This window comes from Poecilia reticulata, linkage group LG12 (genome assembly GCF_000633615.1).
Source record: "Poecilia reticulata strain Guanapo linkage group LG12, Guppy_female_1.0+MT, whole genome shotgun sequence".
Lineage (NCBI taxonomy): Eukaryota > Metazoa > Chordata > Actinopteri > Cyprinodontiformes > Poeciliidae > Poecilia > Poecilia reticulata.
The window spans coordinates 21872635-21892391 of NC_024342.1; the positions used below are offsets into that span (position 1 = coordinate 21872635).

General features: G+C 39.6%; 1 protein-coding gene across 10 annotated transcripts in view; it reads left to right on the top strand.

The window, feature by feature from the left end:
• Positions 1-19757, top strand: part of LOC103473951 (voltage-dependent N-type calcium channel subunit alpha-1B-like) — a 73693-nt gene that overhangs the window by 16521 nt on the left and 37415 nt on the right. For 7 of the 10 annotated variants that reach the window (XM_017307828.1, XM_008424616.1, XM_017307830.1 and 4 more), the window contains exons 6-19: positions 119-208; positions 1239-1460; positions 1543-1655; positions 2428-2540; positions 3127-3258; positions 7978-8050; positions 8208-8325; positions 9634-9701; positions 9773-9879; positions 12398-12460; positions 13918-13965; positions 15850-16413; positions 16664-16869; positions 18243-18372. In XM_017307828.1, the coding sequence (XP_017163317.1) occupies positions 119-208; positions 1239-1460; positions 1543-1655; positions 2428-2540; positions 3127-3258; positions 7978-8050; positions 8208-8325; positions 9634-9701; positions 9773-9879; positions 12398-12460; positions 13918-13965; positions 15850-16413; positions 16664-16869; positions 18243-18372 (2047 nt within the window). The remainder of the gene's footprint in view (positions 1-118; positions 209-1238; positions 1461-1542; positions 1656-2427; positions 2541-3126; positions 3259-7977; positions 8051-8207; positions 8326-9633; positions 9702-9772; positions 9880-12397; positions 12461-13917; positions 13966-15849; positions 16414-16663; positions 16870-18242; positions 18373-19757) is intronic. The other 3 variants (XM_017307834.1, XM_017307835.1, XM_017307836.1) reach the window with 3 other exon arrangements.

Below are 19757 nucleotides of genomic sequence, written 5' to 3' on the forward strand. Positions count from 1 at the left end.
CTCTGCAGCAGCCGTTTTAAAAGTTATTTTTGTGCTGATTGTTTTGGCTCTTCATTAGTTCCTTCATTAACAGAACCAAACTGAGTTCCATCCTCTGTGTTCTTTGCTGTTTCTGCAGTTCTGAAGCGAGGGAAGATCAAGAAGGGTAAAAACGATCTGATTGGTGCGGAGGAGGGCGACGATCCCTTTGCTGACATGTCCTCTGTTGGTAAGGCTCATGTGCTGTAAACCGGTCATCTGGAGGTCAAAGGACACCATSTGTTCACAGCCTCTTAMAGAAAAGCAGCCAGTTTTCTACAAGCTTCTGACCTTTTGACCTCCGTTTATCAAATTAGGCTAAAAGTCTCACAAGAAAACCTGAACTTTAGGATTTATTCTGCTTGATAAGTTGAGTAGTGATGACACTGGATGTTCTCACTACTTTGGTTTGCAGTTTTTGGACATTTAACTGCTAAAAAATGACATAASACTTAAAGATTGATTTATATTTAATTATTGGGTSAAGATACTGACGACCGTAACTCTCTCCATTTGTTCAGTGATTCTACTGTTGMAAGACATTTCAAATTTTTACTGATTATTGACCTTATTGATCAAAATTCCTTAATAAACCAATTTGTCTAGTCCCAGTTTGATTACACTGCAAAAACTCAAAATCTTACCCAGTATTTTTATCCTTGTTTACTTGAAATAAGACTAAACTTATAAATGTAGATGTAGGAGCTTGTTTTGAGTCAGTTATTCCTTAATATTGAAGAACATTTTTTTATTCCACTGGCGGATTATTTCAGAATCGTTACCTAGCAACGCCAGCCCAGCCCAGCCCAGCCCGTTGCCTAGCAACCCAGTTCCAGTTCCGCTGGTCAATTATTTAATTTGTAACTAAACATTTTTCCCATGTTATAAGTGAATTAWTCTGCCAGTGGAAGTAGTACTTTTTAAAATCAATATTAAGGAATTATTCTCTCAAAACAAGYTCCTGTCTCTCGCTGAAAAGTTACTTATCAGTGATTTTTGTCTTTTTTCAAGTGAATAGACATTAGCGCTCAAAGCTAAAGAGATATACTTGGTAAGATTTTGTGTTTTTGCAGTGTTTTAGTCGACTCCTGCAGTTTTACCTCCTAAAACGAACAACTGTTTCCCGTTTATGATGAACTTGACTTRAATAAAATTCAGTTTGTCGAGTTGAAGTTGGAATGAAAACGTATTTTATTTGTCRTGCTTTTGGACCGTTTCAGTTCCCCCYGGCTCCCCGTTCGGCCGGGCCAGCGTGAAAAGCGGCGGGAAGATGGACAGCTCGTCCTACTTCCGGCGCAAAGAGAAGCGCTTCCGGTTCTTCATCCGGCGGATGGTGAAAGCCCAGAGCTTCTACTGGATCGTTCTGTGCCTGGTGGGCCTCAACACGCTGTGCGTGGCCATCGTCCACTACGACCAGCCCGACTGGCTGACCAGGGCGCTCTGTGAGTGATCACCACAGCCAYGCTTTCTGACGAAAGCCAGGCGCTCACGATGGCGTTAATTAAAAGTTTCATTTGCAACCAGACACAGCAGAGCTGGTGTTTCTGGGTTTGTTCCTGACGGAGATGACCTTGAAGATGTACGGCCTCGGAGCCAGAAACTACTTCCACTCATCCTTCAACTGCTTTGACTTTGGGGTAAGTGGCTGGAATCAAACTGGCTTCCTTCATTCTWTTGACGATTTTAACGGCTTGTTCCAGTTAGTCTGGCCAAACTGATATGAAGCCTCATTTATGATCAGCATTGATGCTTTGATACGTAGCTGTGAAAAACAGCAGGAAGAATCCGATCAGCTGATTAAATGCAAAACTGCACATATGAAACCAAAATGTTTAACTCTGGTCCACATACAAAACCTCTTAAAATGAACTCTGGTGCGTTTCGAATGCATCTGTTAACCTCRAGTGAAGTACAGCGCAGTGCATTCTGGGTAAATACAGCCAAATCAAGGACTCTAATTAGCGCTAGCATGAGAATCATCTCCTAATCCTACAACCGCTAAAATCTGACCCTACTCCATTTTTGTTTACATTTTGTGAGGCAGGAAGTTGTGCTCAATCTGTTACTCAGAGGTTTTTGTGTCGTTTACTTCAGTGGCTGTTGGGGCAGCGCCCCCACAGGCGAGGAGGGGAACAGCATTTTCACTTAGTTTGGTTTTAAACAGAACCGCAGCAGCTGAAAATGTAACAGATGTTGCAGATTTGATTCCCAATTGAACCGAATCTACCAAACTATTAGGTGTGAAAACAACCTAAAAAACAAAACAAAACAYTCAGGAATAAAAGAATCACCAGGTTAAGCTCTAGGAAGTTGCACTCKGAGTTTTCTGAACACATCTGACTYGTTTTCTTGCAGCTGGTTAATTCTCTTCATCAGGTCTAAAAGCATCTGCTCCTCCGTTGTGTCCAGGTGATCGTGGGAAGYATTTTTGAGGTCATCTGGGACATGATAAAACCAGGAGCATCGTTTGGGATCAGCGTGCTCAGGGCCTTGAGACTCCTCCGGATTTTCAAAGTCACCAAGTGAGTTTGTTTCAGGAAAGCTGCTGTCAGGTCGACTTCTGTTCGGCAAACAAACATTTGGCTTCTTGTGCACTTGGCAGCTGATGGCTTGTTAGGCCTTCAGAGCATGTTTGGATTTGCTTCAAACTCTGGGTGTCCTACATTGTCTCTCTTCAAAGAGAAAGAGAATCTGTATTGATGGGACATTAAAAGTGACCTGTGATGCTTCCTTGAAGAGGTTGGCTTATGGGCATTTTCAAGATAATGAGATTTTAGTCTGATCAGTTCTGCCAGTTTTGAGATGTTTTAGGGTTTCTGTCACTTTAAATCAGTGTTTCTCAATATGTGGTCCCCGCACCACTGGCGCCCCCCTACTGGTCCACCAMGTACTGCATGTAAACCACCRTTAATTTGCCGTGGCGTTAGCTCAAACAGCTAGCTTACCAAAGGATTGTGTTAAAAATAATGATGGAAAACTGCTTAATGATGTTTGTTTTCCACCATATATTTTATTAGCTCATTAAGTAAAAAACATATTGAATTAGTGATACTCTGTTTGTTTTGCATAAATGACCCTTTTATTCAACGCTTTTCTTTCTGCTCTCAGATAYTGGAACTCGTTGAGGAATCTCGTCGTTTCCCTTCTCAACTCCATGAAGTCCATCATCAGCCTGCTCTTCCTCCTCTTCCTCTTCATCGTGGTCTTCGCTTTGCTCGGCATGCAGCTCTTCGGTGGACAGTGAGTAATATTTTCAACATGTCTCTGTTGCTCACAAACGCCCAGCGACTCCTCCAGGATCCTCTCCTGTCCTTCTGCTTGTGATCCCTGGCGGTGACAAGCATGTCGGCGCAGCAGGAAGCTGACTGAGCAGCAGCTCCAGCCGGAGCTCTTTGAATATCAGCCCCAGCAGGAGCGCCGTGTCGTCTAATGACAGGAACACCTCCTGATCCCAGAGCTGGCTGCGCATAATCAAAAGCCTGGCATCTGGCCCACGTTCTGAATCAATTTACACACAAACCTTTTGTATCGCAGCCCACATCACTGCTGGGACATTGTGGTGGTGAAATGTTTTCATTCATGGAGCAGCTTCACTGTGAGGCTTTGTGCAGCCGTTTGAGGATCAGTCCTGGAAACAGTTTGGTTTTTACTGTGCTGTCAAATTTTGCTAGATGATAAAATGTCCCACTAATTATGGCGATAAACGATAATATTGTTGTTTTGAGTCCAGAGCTGGATGACAAATTAATAATACATATCGCAATAGACATGCGATCAACATCAATAGATGGATAATACATCTGAAAATATTCAGTAGTCAATAAATAAAACCGCACGGCATTCTGGGAGATGTAGGCAAAGGAAAGACTTTCTAGCTAAGCTAGGTTAGTGGAATCTACTGTCTCACTCGCTCTTTGGTTGCCTAGCAACAGCATGCTGCCTAAGAAGCAGTTTCAAGCCCCCCCACCACATCTCTGGTTACCTAGCAACGACCTGCTGAGTAACTGCAGGTCGTTGATAAAAACAGGTCGTTGATAAAAACAACATGAAGAGAAACTTGATAAAAATAACTTCTGGGTGAGACAGGAAGTGCTTTGATTTTGATATTTACAGTTAAAAGTGTGCTTGCAATTCAAGCTAGCTTCGACATGGAGAGAATGTCGGATGTAATTTATGTTTATTTTCTTCTGAAATGATCCATTTAAGGTTTGGTTGGAATAACATTCAAATGGTCATTATTATGAAGCTACATTTAGCGTAGCCTTTAACATCCAACAACATCACTGACTAAAAATAATTTGCATCCTTTCACAATAAAATGTCTGCACCAACTTCCTTTCACTCTTTATTACATAAAGTAAAAAAACTGCTGCTAAGATTAGATCAGGAGTCCAAGTCGAGTCTCAAGTCTTTAGCAAAAAAATCTCTCCCAGGTCTTTTATTTTCAAATTAAATTGAAACTCAAAAATACTTTATTAATCTGAAAGGGAAATTAAATACGTAGTTCCCACAAGTCTGAACCGAAAGTGATCCACGCCGTGTTAGTAGGCGAGCACAGCATAGCGGGCCGATGGCCTGTAGACCAGCAAAAACCAAACATGTGGACATTTCTGACCAATGTGAGAGAGAAAGTTACATGAACAAAATGGCTGCTGTTGGATCGACCCTATGAGAACTCTTCATGTGAATAACAAGGTTCTGGTGGCTGGCAGAGTGAGGTCATGTTGTAACAAACACCTAGGCTACATGTCCGTCTTAGCTAGCACATAAAAGCTACATTAGCTAAGCTAATTTTCCTAGCTCAGCCATAAGTACTACAGTAAATATCACTGACATTTATCTTAGCATTACACAGAGGTGGGTAGAGTACTCAATTGTGATTTAGTAATAGTTGTAATGTACTTACAGCTAATTCCTTGTTGTCATAGCAACTCCATAGCAACTGCCTACCAGATGGCTGCCAGTTCGATAATTCCAGGAAGTGTAATGTCACATGGGAACTATGTATTCAAAATCAATAATACTTTATTGATCCCAAAGGGAAACTAAATAATAATAATAATAATAATATTTTTGCCTCTGAAGTCTGAAGCTCCAGCTGCCATCTTGTTGTTGGTCGTATTTTCTCCCAGTGACTGTCGGCCCCCTCGCGTCGCTGCGCTTTGGGACAACAGGCCGTTGCCATGGTTCCCGGCTTAATTCTGCAACATCATTAGCGTTACTTGGCTGTGTGCTGATGGACATGTGTGAGATGAGTCTGACACCAACAAGATGTGTGTAGTTAGCCGAGCGTGTCGGACCGAACACACTTCYTCTAATCAATTATTTCCTGGTCTTTCTCTGGACTGAACTCYTGTTCTGCGTGTAAAGTAGCATCTTGTGCTGTTTTTTCAATGTTCCTGAGCAAAGATCATGACTCATCTTGTGAGTAACCTAAAAATAGTCTGTTCTCTTTCAGCTGTGGTGTAACAAAGGGAAAACACAACCTTTTTCTTCCGAATGTTTCTGCTCTCTCTGGGCTAAATGGTGAGAATTGAAAATGAGCAGCAGAGAGCCGTTTGCCTGCTGAGACTCCGTGGACACGAGCCGCGTTTGGAGAGGAAGAAAATGTCTGAAGCAACGATTTGTTTTTCTGATTCCAGCTTCAGAGCGTCTTCGTCGATTAGCTCTGACTTGGTGGTTCTCAGCAGACTTGCTGTTCTTATGTTTACAGCCAGAGATAATTCACAGTCTCTGCTGCGCTCAAACTGTTTACTCTGAGTTTTGGTTGGATTACTTTCAGTTTGACATTTCAGCGTTTGGCATCTTAAAGATTTGGCATTTAGTTAAAAGGATAAAAAAGAAAAGATGTTGATCTGTGGTGATCAGTCCTTCCAAACCGTTGGGAAAATGCCAAATGTTTTGTTTTCATGCTAATCAGATGACTGAAACCCTTAGATTTAGTATTAAAATTGGAAATAAAGTAGATTTAAGTGATGTTGTTGTTGCCGGTCTGAATGTCCAGTAAGCTGCAGCTTGTTGGAGTTCAGAGTTGACTGGGCAGCAGACGAGACATCCACTGGTTACAAACCAGTAACAGGATCTCTGAACGCTCAACATGTTAAACCTGGAAGCAGAAAACAGGAAATGTGTCGATTTGATCTGAAGGGTCAGAATTTGGTTAATTGGATGGATGGATGGATGGATGGATGGATGGATGGATGGATGGATGGATGGATGGATGGATGGATGGATGGATGGATGGATGGATGGATGGATGGNGATGGATGGATGGATGGATGGATGGATGGATGGATGGATGGATGGATGGATGGATGGATGGATGGATGGATGGATGGATGGATGGATGGATGGATCATTGCTGTGAAGTCTGTATTTTTCTCATTTTGTCTCTTGGGTTTCATTGATTCAACCAATATGAAAATATCAAACGTCTATAAATCAAATATCTATAAATCAAATATCTATAAATCAAATATCTATAAATCAAATGTCTATAAATCAAATGTCTGTATGACGTTAAACTTGCTCAGCGTTCAGAGGAAACTACAGAACCGTTTTTCCTCCCTGCTGCTCTGCAGAACCACTGCTGGTCCGAATCATCAGACTCTCTCTGCCTCCTCCTGTAAATCCAGAACCGCTCGGCTTTAAGCCGCTTCCTCCGGTTGGTTCACGATAAAAATAAAAACCTGCTGCCGTTGTGTTCGGGATTAGATGAAGCTGCTGGGAACAAACTGGGCGTCGTGTGACTCGGGTTCCCCGGTTGGAGGTAATGGAGTCTCCGTGGTCGCGCTCCCAATCCCCATTATCAGGATAAACAGAGCAAGGCGCTCGGCGCTGCTAATCCCCGAAGAGAAGAAGAAGAAGAAGAACGGGAGGAATGGAGGGAAGGTGGGAATAAACGGAAAAGACGATGGAGGGATGCAACCGAAAAGGAGAATGTTTAATCCATTGCTGTGAAAACTCACCAGGACTTTAAACATTTTATTTTATCTTAAATGAGTTTAGTCCTCTGCTGCACTTAAAAAAAAACTATATGTGGAATAATGTTTAAAAGATGTTGGAAGTAATTTCAAGAAACTAAAGTTACACTGTAAAAAATGAGCAGCAATGTTTGGGTTTATTTAACCTGACAAAGAGAAGAAATTGGTTTTATTTTTCAGCGTTTCACTTTGTTATTTATACATTTATAAATGTCAAACTAAATGTTTATTCACCAACTCCATGTTTAAGTCATTTAAATATCAAATTTTCAAGCTAAATATTTAGTTTACTTCATAACTAAACATTTGGTTTGTAAATTATTTATCTAAATATTCAGATCCAAGATAAATATTAATTTTCCAAGCAAAAYGCTTTGCTTGGACAGAAATCTTTAGCTAATTAAATATTTCGTATATCATTTTTAAACATAACTGAAGAGATTTTTGCAATTAAATTTGCTTCACCAAACATCATTTCAAGATTTTGTATTTGCTAACTTTGACAATTTCAGCTAACTAAAAGTCAAAACATAATAACTCAGAAAATTAAAATGATACAAAACTCCAATAAAACAGATTTTTCATTTAGAAACATTAGTGGTTAACCCTAATATGGACGGGATGGCTCTCCACCCAGGAGGCCATGGCTTCAGGGGCGCCATTAACATTTAGAAAAGTCACCAGTTGGACTACATACAGCAGAACAAAAATAAGTGGACGGAAGGAAAACATGTGCAAAGCAACAAGCACAATAATTATAATTTTATTGGCTTTTTCATATTATTCTTTTAAAACCGATTAGTTTTTAATTGTTTAAGCAACAAAATTGTTTGGAAAACATTTTAAAGTTTTGTTTCTGAAGACCTGAAGAAGTTTTATATCCCACATACACAGAAAAACTACATTTTTAATGATTTTTTTGTTTGTTTTTATAGTTTGGGATTTTGTTTTTAATGAAGCGTTTCTGATTTTCCAGGTTTAACTTTGAAGATGAAACACCAACAACAAACTTTGATACCTTCCCAGCAGCCATCCTCACTGTGTTCCAGGTAAAATAACCACAGAAAAATGTCCAAGCAAAGCTCTTTATCTGAATTTAAATTAGCTTAAAATAATCTCTTTTGTCCCCAGTTGAGCTCTGTGATAATCCTTCAATTAGCCTTTGCTCTGTGAAGTGATTTAATCCACAGCCTGCGTTTTCCTCAGATCCTGACCGGAGAGGACTGGAACGCCGTCATGTACCATGGCATCGAGTCGCAGGGCGGCGTTCGCCGTGGGATGTTCTCCTCCATCTACTTCATCGTCCTCACGCTGTTTGGAAACTGTATCCTCTTTGGTGCAACAACAGAACTTATGAAGGGAAACAAATATGAGGCAAAAATATCTGATAAGTTAGCTGTTAGCTAACACTCAAGCATTAATCATAAACATTAGGTTGGTATAAGCTAATGCTAAAGCATACTTGGCACCATTTCTGTGTTATGTACCAACATGGTGGAATTAGCTTCTACTTTAGCATTAGACTAATGTAATGCTAAGCTAATGCTAAAGTGCTACAGTGTAAAGTCAGCTATATTGATTCCCACCGTATGTTAATATCTTAACGTGGTACAACAAGGGATGTAAACATTAACGATGGTGACTAATATAAATATTACGTAACTCATATTAATCGAACTGCATATTTTAACCTAAAAGGCTCCGAGTCTCAAAAGTTGGAAGTTTTTGATTTTCCTAACTCATATATTTCCAAGTTCTTTTTCCCTAAAATGTCTGAGATTAATATCAAAATTTTGTGTTTTTCTGGCAAATTTTCAACTTTTCAAACTCTAAAATGGTATTTTCTAGAAAATAAAGTTTTTATTGCAAATGACTTGACAAACTCAGAAATTTTCAAGTTCTTTCTGGAGAAATCCTGAGAATTTAAAAAAAAAAAGTTTTTTTTCTAGCAATTTTTTGACTTTTCAAACTCAGAATTTTTTTTGTTTTTTTTCTAGGAAATTTCTGAGATGAATCTCAAAGGAAGCGCACACGCCTCCAAGTTGCACATAGAAGGTTAGGCTGAACAAAGCAGTTCAAATTCAAAAAGTGAACAAAAAAGCAAAGCTTTCGATTTGTGTTAAAAGAGATGAAGGTTTGCTATATGCAGAATGAGGAAGAAAATAAAAATATTTCTAATTCAGTTGTCCTACAGTCATAAACTGATCAATTTTGCACAGATTTTAGATTTTGTGTGCATAATTAATCCTTGTCCATCCTTATCTGCTGGAGTCCTGATGCTGTTTGCAAGGCTAAAACTGACTGTTGATGTATAGAAACTTCTCACACAGATTGGTTTATTTCTCATATTGTGAATACATATCATACTCCACATGCAATATTACTGGCAGAAGCATCGTGTAAGAATCATGAAAATGCGATTTTGTTGCATTTGTATCAAATAATCACTGATTTCACACCAACTTCTGAATTTGTCACTCAGCTGTAACTCCTACTGTCTCTCAGACCTAATAAATGCAGATTAAAGTTGTCCATTATTATGTTTAGAGGAAATAAAGAGAATAAAAAGTGATTTTTTTTATATATATATTTTGCCACTATGTGTATATTTTTCCTGAAAGTTGTGCTTCAGACACTCTGCTGAACGTCTTCTTGGCCATCGCTGTTGATAACCTCGCCAACGCCCAGGAGCTGACGAAGGTGGGCTGCTCAGAAACCACCCAGACCAACAGGAAGTGGTTCTTATGTTCCTTTGGGCTTTGGGTTGGCAGGATGAAGAGGAGCAGGAGGAAGCAGCCAATAAGAAGCTGGCTCTGCAGAAAGCTCTGGAAGTAAAAGAAGTCAGCCCGATGTCAGCCGCCAACATTTCCATCGCTGCGTAAGTTTCTGTCTTCTCGCTGTTTAAAATGGAGGGAAATATGTTTGTTTCTCTATATTTCTCTCTCTGGATGTTCTCCCCTCTCCGTCTCAGAAACGAGTTTTTGTTTGTTTGCATTTCTCCTCATCTTCTCCCCGTTTTGCTCTAGCTATTGTCTACTCCAATTTTATCAGCAATTAAGGAAGCACTGAGTTTCTACTAACAGTTTTCACCTAGTTTGTTTGTTTGTTTTGCTGCTGAGCTTAATTAACATTTTACTAAAAAACTGTGAAAAGGATTTTTTCACTCCTATTTTCGCTCCCAGTTCTACAGATGTTCCACTGTTTGCCTTTAAGATGTCAAATCTGCACAAGAATATCAGGATGAGATTAGTTTCGAAAATAAATATTATAAATAATATTAAAATATTAATAAATATTAATAATAAAATCACATCAAACTTTTTATATTTCCATGAAAATGACAAAATAAAAACTGTTCAAATTTACGTAACTTCCAAAGAAWTTTTTTTTTTGCTAAATTGTACAATGGTATATTGAAATATGGGAGTACATGTCTGCCAAAAACTCTGATTTTCAGAAAATTTCTAGAAAAAACTTCAAAATGTCATAAAGAATAGTTTCAAAAGTTTTTTTTTTTTGCTTTTTAAAGTTCTCCCAATTTTTTAAAGTTTTAGTTCTAAAAAAAATCTGACACTTATCTCAAATATTTTTTCTAGAACATTTCTGAGATCTATAACAAATGTTTGATTTTTCTGACTCAGAAATGTTGTTTCTCTTGGAAATCTCTGAAATTAATCTGAAAGTTTCTAAGTTTAGGGTTCATTTACTCCTCATTTTTTCCATTTATAGTGTTCCTGATCCGACCTGAAACCAGTTTCTGGCTGTTCTTGACTAAGGGCCTCCCAGAATCATTCCTAGGGCCCAAATGGCCCCCAGACAGACTCTGTAAAGATTAACTGCCTGCTAGGAGAATTTGTTCACTTAATAGTGAAGCTACGGTGAAAATAGGAGCCAACGTACCTCATGTCATCTAACCTGTTCACATAAAAACAAGCAGAAAGGTCAAAGGTCAGCATGAACTCCATAATATTAGATTCGCTCATTTTCAGTTTTAATCATTGCCCAGCTATTATTATTATTATTATTATTATTATTATTATTATTATTATTATTATTATTATTATTATTATTATTATTATTATTTATTATTATCATTATGAGCCATTTACTCACGTTACTAATTGATCATCTTTGCTTCTTAATTGCCGTTCTCCCCTCTGTGAATGACGTCAGGCAGCTGATCAGAGCTGAATATCTCCAGATGTTTGGCTTCCCAGTCGTTCTCCTTTGTTGTTGTTGTTGTTGTTGTTGTTGTTGTGCATTTGGTTTCTGCATGTCAGACTGATTTCCTTTGGTTGTTGACCGCTATGCTAAAAGGCTTGTGGTTTTGTTTTGTTTTAACTGCACAGGTTTTGTTTGATTCCTGTTGATAAAAACTCTGGGTTTCATTCCCAAATCCTTTTCCATCTCACAGTGCAGTAAACTGTTAATTCAGGACTTTTTGGAAATGTTGATACCATAATTTGGTGCAAATATTCTGAATTTGGTATCGGAGATGCTAATCCTAGATTTTGCTGCAAGCTAACTGTCCATGAGTGCTAATAATAACTTCCTGTAACATTTAGCTTTGCTACATAGCTAATCCTAGTCTTTTTGTACTGGGTCAATAACATCATGTAGCAGTTAGCTTTGGTACAGTGCTTAACCTAGCTTCTTCCTGCAGCTAGTTCAACTGGAGCGCTAACAACGTCATGTAGCAGTTAGTTTTGCTGCTGCTACAATTAGTTTCTTAACATTAACGTCTTGTAGGAGTTAGCGTTGCTACAGTGGTTAACCTAGCTTCTTGCTGCAGCTAGCTGTACTAGAATGCTATCAATAATTTCGTGTAGCAGTTGGCTTTGGTACATGCTAACTCCAGTGTTTTTCTGCATCTGGTTGTACTTAGGTTCTGCCAATAACATTTTGTTGCTTTGCTACAGTGTTAATCAGAGCTTCTTGCTGCTAGCTAGCTTTTTTAAATGCTAACAATAATGTCATGTAGCAGTTAGCTATACTATGGTGCTAATCCTTTTTCCAAAAGCTCAAGATTTTTGTCCTTTCAAACTTTTTTTTATTTTAGAAATCGTCTGAGATTGATTCACAAAATAAGTTTTCTTTAATTTTCTATTTACAATGGCCCTAATATTTTTGTCATACCAGGAGCTCCAGATGAACGTTTAGTTTTAGTAGCAAAGCAAAAAGATTCAAAGCTGTTTGCCCATTTTGAAATCCTCCCTCTCTGGAATGAAACTCCTGGATGGTTTTTGTCGAGTCGTTCCTGGTTTGGCTCAGGTTGTGTTTTCAGAGCAGCTTCATAGAAACAGTGTGAATCACTGTAGGGACAGGTGGACGTCCACCTGTCCCGTCCACATTTCTCGTCTCATTCTTTTCCTTTTGTTTTTGTTCTGCATGTACAGTTTTGTAAAGCAAAATCGAGATGCACTCTCTCGCAGGTCGTCCGTCACCAGCATTCAGTCACCGTGAGTTATCGCTCTCTCAATTTTCTGCTCCTTCCTTTCTTTCCTTCCTTTTGTCCTTTATTCTCTCTCCATCGCTTAATTCCTCCCATTTTACCATCGACACTTTGTCCTGTTCTTAAAATGAATCTTTCCCACTCTCCTACTTGTTCTCTCCTGTTTTAGACTTAAGCTTTCGAAAGCTAACTTTTAATCTTGCTAGAAGGAGCAAAATGTTGTGTTTAGTTCATTACATAAAGAGTTGGAGTGTAAAGTGACAGTAACTAGTGTTTCTGCAGCTCATCGTTGTTGGTGTCTCCAGTAATTCCTCTGCTCTGTGCGCTCTGATCCCAGTAATTTGTTTATAAAAGCTTAATTCCCCAGTGTTGCTGTCAGCAAAAGTAGTTTGACATTTCCAGTGTGTTTGCCGTGGCAGAGCCCCGGACATGACGGTGGGATAAAGTAACCAAGAAGCCGCTCTGACATCGGTAATCTGCTCTTTGTTGGTCACAGTGGAGCAGTGGAAAACCATTATTTGCTCAAGGACTTCATTTCAAAAAGCTAAAAGTGCATTACAGAGCTTAAAAGACCTAAAATCCAGTTTCTGAGAGAATTAGAAAGGATTTTTATTAAAGAAATTGTTTGTTATGACCTTCACAATCGCTGCAAAAGTACCAAAAGAAACAGAAACTTTATTTTGGGGTTTTCGTTAACTATAAGCCACAATTATCATAATTATTTGAAATAATTCTCACTCTGTAAAAGTAATAAGTTACTGTTGAATTCCTGAAAGAAGCTATTTGTTAATCTTCTAAATTAGAGCTGTTATAATATGGCTGACAAACATATCACTATAAGTGTTTCATAACAGTCGATATTGATAATTACCGATTAGTTTTTTGTTTTAAATTTCTGCTGCCGTCATCTTTCCTGTTTTATCCAGTTTTCTTTTCATGACCTTATTTTTTATTTCTAAGCTTTTATGAGGCGCAGTGGGGAAACTTGAAACTGTTGCTGCGTCAGTTACTCAGAATGCCGTTGCTAGGTAACAAGAGTGAAACTTGAAACTGCTTCTCACCCAGCCGGTCGTTGCTAGGCAACCAGAGACTGAGTGAGTCAGTTGATTCCAGCAACTTTGCTTTGCAAAAGTCTTTCCTCTGCATACATTTCCCCAAAATGCTACATTCCATAGATTGAATATTGAATATTAGACACATTATATATCGTTATTGGTTTGTCGTCCAGCCTTATTCTAATTATTGGCATAAATCTGTAAAAAAGGTTTAAATTTGTTTATAAAATAAAAATATTCACACACGTTCTCCTACAGTTTTATGTGTTATTTCTTATAAATGACCGCTCCAGTCCTGTCAGTGCTAATAACTGTCGTTGTCCAGTGCAGCCGCACCAAAGCTCCCTGTCTGTGTGTGTTTGACCTGTCTGTCTGGCTCCTGTGTTTTCTCTGTCTGTGTGTCTTTTAGGAGTTATACAGTCTACTGCTCCCCCACTCGACATATCTTGAAATACAGGTGACCATATAGAAAACGGTTCCATGTACAGTCATGCCTTACAGACAGTCTGGACTGCTAAGATAGTTGAAATCATCTGATTTTTCTTCCCTCTTGTTTTCTTGGGGGGGATGCATGTATGCAAATTGTTTATTTTCCTCATCAAATATCATGTAACAGATCTCTTACATCAAATATGTCTCCAATGAATGTTGTTAAAAATTTAGCACAACCTTGTTTCTTCCATTACATGTAGGGGTGAAAGCAGCAGACATGTGCTGCTCATCGAATGCATGTCATTAATTTATCCTCAGCGGATACAATCACCTCCATAAGCAGGAGTTTTACTGAAAGTGGATCCTGGAGGTTCCTTCCAAATCAATACGGGGACCAACATGGATCCCTGGGGCACACCACAACAAACAGGAAAACCCTGCACAAATACGGTTTAAACCATGACAGAACTGACTCAACAGTGAAAAGAAAAAAATCATTAAAAAAAAGCCTAAGAGTCTCATTTAAAATGTGAATAAAACTCGTCACAAACACCACAGACAATGACAGTCTTGAAAAGGCCTCTAATCGGCAGGTTGTTGCTAGGCAACCAAAGAGTGAGTGAGGCAGTTGAGTCCACTAGCCTAGCTTAGCTGGCTGTGAGAGGTTGGGAAGCTAAAGCCTTTCCTCTGCCTACATCTCCCAGAATGCTCTGCAGTTCTGGATTGGACTTCAGTGAATATTCCATATATCAGATGTGTTCTAAATGGATATTGATCAAATGGCTTTTGTAATATTGTCTTTGATTTATTCTTCATCTCTACCATGAGACCCTTTATAGCTGCCTATTATAGTAGTTCAAACACCAAATACACCTTAATATCCATCTCAGCGCGATCACAACTGCTAACATCTACAGTCACTCATCTTCACTCTTGGTGGTTCAACCAATCAGCACCAAGAAAAATAAATGCCGCTCCTGGATTGGCTGCTTTGCCTATAGGGTGAAAAATAGCATTGCTGCTCCGTAGTTGAACTTCCAAACTACATTTTCTCTCACATTTCAGATATAAGCTGCATTGTGGCCACATGACCTGATGTATGATGATGATTTTAGACTGACTGTCCAACAGCAGAGGTTTTTCTCAAACTGGGTCATCAAGGGGTCAGTGATACCAAACACAGGACCATCGAGTTAATTAATCAGATACAGTATTATAGGATGGACTTAGTTTTTTACCACTTACATTAAGAGCATCAGTAAAATCCGACCTGAGAACATTTTACTAAACTGGAAGTGAGATTACAAACTGAGGTGACAGATTTACTGTTTTTCTGTTATTCAACTGGAACTTACTGGGATCCATGTATCAGACCATTAGGCTGCATTCACACAGCCTTCAATTCCCATTTCATTTTTTTGTGTGGTAATTCATATTGATAGTACATAGCTCCCACAAGTCAGAACTGGAAGTGATCGGCCATCTTGGTAGGCAAACGCAGCGTAAAGCATAGGCTATAACTATAACTGACCATAATAACACTTATTTTGTTAGCCTTAGCTAACTATAACAGCCTTTATTTCATTAGTTTTAGTTAAGTATATTAACCTCGGTTCAGACTGGTGTGAAAAAGCCAGATTCAGGTTTTCCTGCTGTGTGAATGTAGCCTTAGCGTTAGCCTTAGCCTTAGCCTTAGCGCGCTCTTAGCTACATCTAATCAGTGAAAATGTTTCTTCATTTTCCTCTTCATGTGATCGTTTAACTCGCCATCCATCAACCTAAATCTGCTGTTTCTGCTCGTCCAGACGCTTCTCTGGGAATGTGTCAGCCTCAGATGTCCTGGCTCCGGCCCATCAGAACTCACCAGAACCTGAGATTTACTCACCGTGTTTTGGTTGGATGCTTGCAGCAAGGAGCAGCAGCGTTCTGCTAAGAGCATGTCGGTGTGGGAGCAGCGGACCAACCAGCTGAGGAAGCACAACATGAAGACGAGCACCGAGGCGCTGTTCAACGAGCTGGACCCGGACGAGCGCCTCGCCGCCTCCAGCGCCCTCCACCTGCACCCCGACATGAAGGCGCACACCGACCGGCCGCTCGTCCTGGAGGACAAGAACGGCGACCAGACCCGAGCCGGCGCGCCGGAGGAGGCGGCCGGGCCCGGCGTCCGGGACAGCTTCCACTCCAGGAGGCGCCACCATCACCGGGACCGGAACGGTGACGGCGGCGACGGCCAGGCGGCCCGGCGCCACAGCCACCACAGCTGCAGCAGGGAGCACAACGCCGACGCCACCCAGGACAGAGAGAGGCTCCGCCCACAAAACGGGTCACCGGAGGAGGACAGAGGCCACCGGCACCACCGCTCCCGCCGCACGCCGAAGGAAGGAAACGGACGACTGACGAACGGAGCGCAAGACGACGGGAAAGGGAGAGGAGACAACGGGGAGAAGAAGCAGCGATCCTCACGCATCCAGAGGTGGGCAGAGAGTCCAGACGATTAAGAGTAGAAATACTTCAACATGTTTTACTCAAGAGTAGAAACACTTCATAATAAAATTACTCCAAGTATAAGAAACAGAGTAACTAGTTACTATCCAACGCCACTGATGTCATAATTAAATCAGAGCTTCTGACGCACTAAATTGAACCAAAGAAGAAGAGTTTAGGTTTGAAGTTTCTGTTATTCAACTCATTTACATTTAGATTCATTTCACTGCTTTTCCCAGGGACAGACAGGCAGAAACGGAGGACAGCAGCCTTGCCGGGAGTCCGTTGCAGCTGAAGCGAAGCAGCTTGACGCCGAGTGAAAAACAGGAAGACGCCGACAACCAGAAGAACTCGACCAGAGCCAGCCAGGCCGCCCTGAACAGCAACGCCATCCACATCCCCGTCACCATCACCGCGCCGCCCGGAGAAACCACCATCATTCCCAGTGAGGGCAAAACCTCTCAAAAAACAAATCATATTCAGTAAAAAAATAAATAAAAAATGATCCTGTGTCTTTTTCTCAACAGATAAAAGAAAAATTGTGCTCAAGTGAGGTTTTAGATACATTATCTCTTAAATGATTGATTAGCTGTAAGCTGACTTAAAATAGCTGTTCTGTTGACTTAGCATAAGTGCTAACTAAAATTTCAGTAGCCATTAGCGAAACGCTTGGTCACCATTAGCTAGTATCTGAGAAGTTCTTAGTTTGACTGTGACTAGCTGTTAGCTTTATTCCTAAGAGCTGATATTTTACTTTTACCATAAGTAGCAGTTAGCTTGGTAGCTATTAGCTTGACTTTAAGCATCAGGTTGCTTTACATTAAGTGGCTGTTTGATTTACTGTTCACTTGACTTGATGTAGGTGTTAGCTAGATTTTCAGTAGCCATTAGTTGGACTCCGAACCGTTAGCTAGAATCTGGGTAGCTTTTAGCTTGATTCAGGGTAGCTGTTAGCGTTACTGTCAGTTTTTAAGTAGATTTCACGTTTACTATAAGCAGCAGTAAGTCTGGCTCTTCCTAGGCTTAGCGGTCAAAAGTCAGCTAGTCAAGCTAAGTCCTGACTTGCTAAGCCAACAACTTCTCAAGTTATTAGCTTGACACTTGGCAGGACTTAGCTCAACTCTGAGCTGCTGTTGATTTGACTATAAGAAAATGTCAGCATGACTATTTGCAGCTGTAAGATCGACTAAGTTGCTAACCATTTGACTCAGTATAGTTGTTAGATTTTAAGTTGCTGTTAGCAAGCAGTTATGTTCAAGTTAGTTTTATTTTGATATAACTATAAGTTAGCTTGACTTTGAGCTGGTAATGGGTTGACTTACAGTAAGAGTTAGCTTCACTCGATGTAGGCATTAGCTTGACTTTCAGTAACTGCTGGTTTAACTTCTGTTAGCTAGAATCTGTGTAGCTGTTAGCTCGATCCAGGGTAGCCGCTAGCTTTAATCTTAAGAACCGCCAGCTTAGCTTTGAGCAGCTTTAACCATATGTAGTGGTTTTCTTCTAGCTGTAAGCTGGGCTCTAAGTTTTGGCTCTTAGCAACTGTTAGCTCGATTCAGTAGCCGTTAGCTGCAAGAACTTGGAGTTTCTGAATTTATGTTACCTCAGACACACAGCAGTGAATGACTTCTCAAATTAATAACAATGTTTTTGTTGTTCTTTGGTCTTTAGCCTCCAGGTCTGTGTGAGTCATGGATCCTCTAATGAGGAACAAATGAAGCAAATCCTACGATAACCAACAGCTAGCATTTCTCTATAGTTGTTTTGTCTTTATGTTGCTGTAAATGAGTGGTATTAATAGTTTCTGTTGCTTTGCACCAGTGAACAGCATCGATTGTGGGAACTTCCAGCTGAGTGAGGAGAAGAAGGACCTGGAAGAGGAGGAGGCCGCTAACGGGCCGCGGCTGATTCTTCCCTACAGCTCCATGTTCGTCTTCGGACAAACAAACCCGTAGGTTCCAACACTTAACATGCAGAAATACTTTCAGGACATTTCAGACATCTAATATGACTAAAGTAACAAATAACCAAACAAAAAGTTTTAGTAGAGATATAAAACCTTATCCTTTGTTTAGCATATTATTAGCTTAGAGTTGAGATAAAATAGTTTGGATATATGTATTTTTAAAATCAGCATTTTTGACGGCAGATCTTGGTTCCTGTATCCTTCATGTATCAGATTTATTTCTTACTGAGGCTTTTATTTCTTTGTTGGTGCAAAATAGAACCAACATCTAGGTAGCAATGAGTAAACATGATAAAAACAGACAGAATTAAACATAAAGTATGAATTTATGTGCATTATACCTAGAAAAAATATAAAAGGACAGGTTAAAATTTATTTTTTATATTAAATATGTTGAAAAAGCAGTAAAACATACAACAAATCCAACATGTAAACAAACAGCTACAGATAATATACAACATGAACAACTGAAGAGAAAAATCCTGGGGAAAACAAAGAGCAGCTGAACCAGCAGCGCTGATGATGTTTGTCCTGTTTTTACGATATTCCTGGAAGCAGATGCTGCTTATTTCAACACCATTTTTCCTAATTATGCTCCGACTCTGGGAACAGGCGTCTGTGAAATATCTGCCGTTTGCAGACTTCACTGTTTGTAGTATTTAGAAATACAGATAAAAGAGCAGAAATGTGTGCTTTAAAACCTGTGGGATGTTGGGGACAAACTGGCAGGGCGATTTAACAGCAGCAGACTCTGAACAGTGAGATGCATAATTTCCACATCCAGTAATACAACTGGGAGAGCGTTGGTAAACAGTATCTAACCTGTACAGATGCATAAAGAGGCCGAAAGTGAGAATCTGGATAGATTCATACAAATTAAATCTGATTTCAGATGCAACTGTCTGATCTGGTTGCTAATAAACATTTATATTAGCTTCTTGTTTTGATTTTACAAAATTAGAAATATATCATTTAGTTTCAGTATTAAACAAATTTTAGTTTTTATAAGGTGAATGGAACAACAATAAAGACTAACGATTATGTCATCTGCATAAAAATGACATGTTGCTGTTGGTAAACTATCCCTAAGATTATTTATGAATTAGAGTGAAGAGCAGGGGTCCTGAAATGGAGCCCTGAGGGACTCCTCTGGATCATCACAATGAATAATTAACATTCCAATATTTTAATCTGCGCCAAACAAACCTGCCACCATGTTAATGTCACAATCACTTCAATAAACATGTGTCTAAAGTTATATTAGGGAAAAAAATCAAATCAACAAAAACAACAACAACAAAGAACAGAGAGAAAGCAGACAAAGTCACAACAGTCAAAAGTTACGCAAATAAAATCTACAAATTAACGGT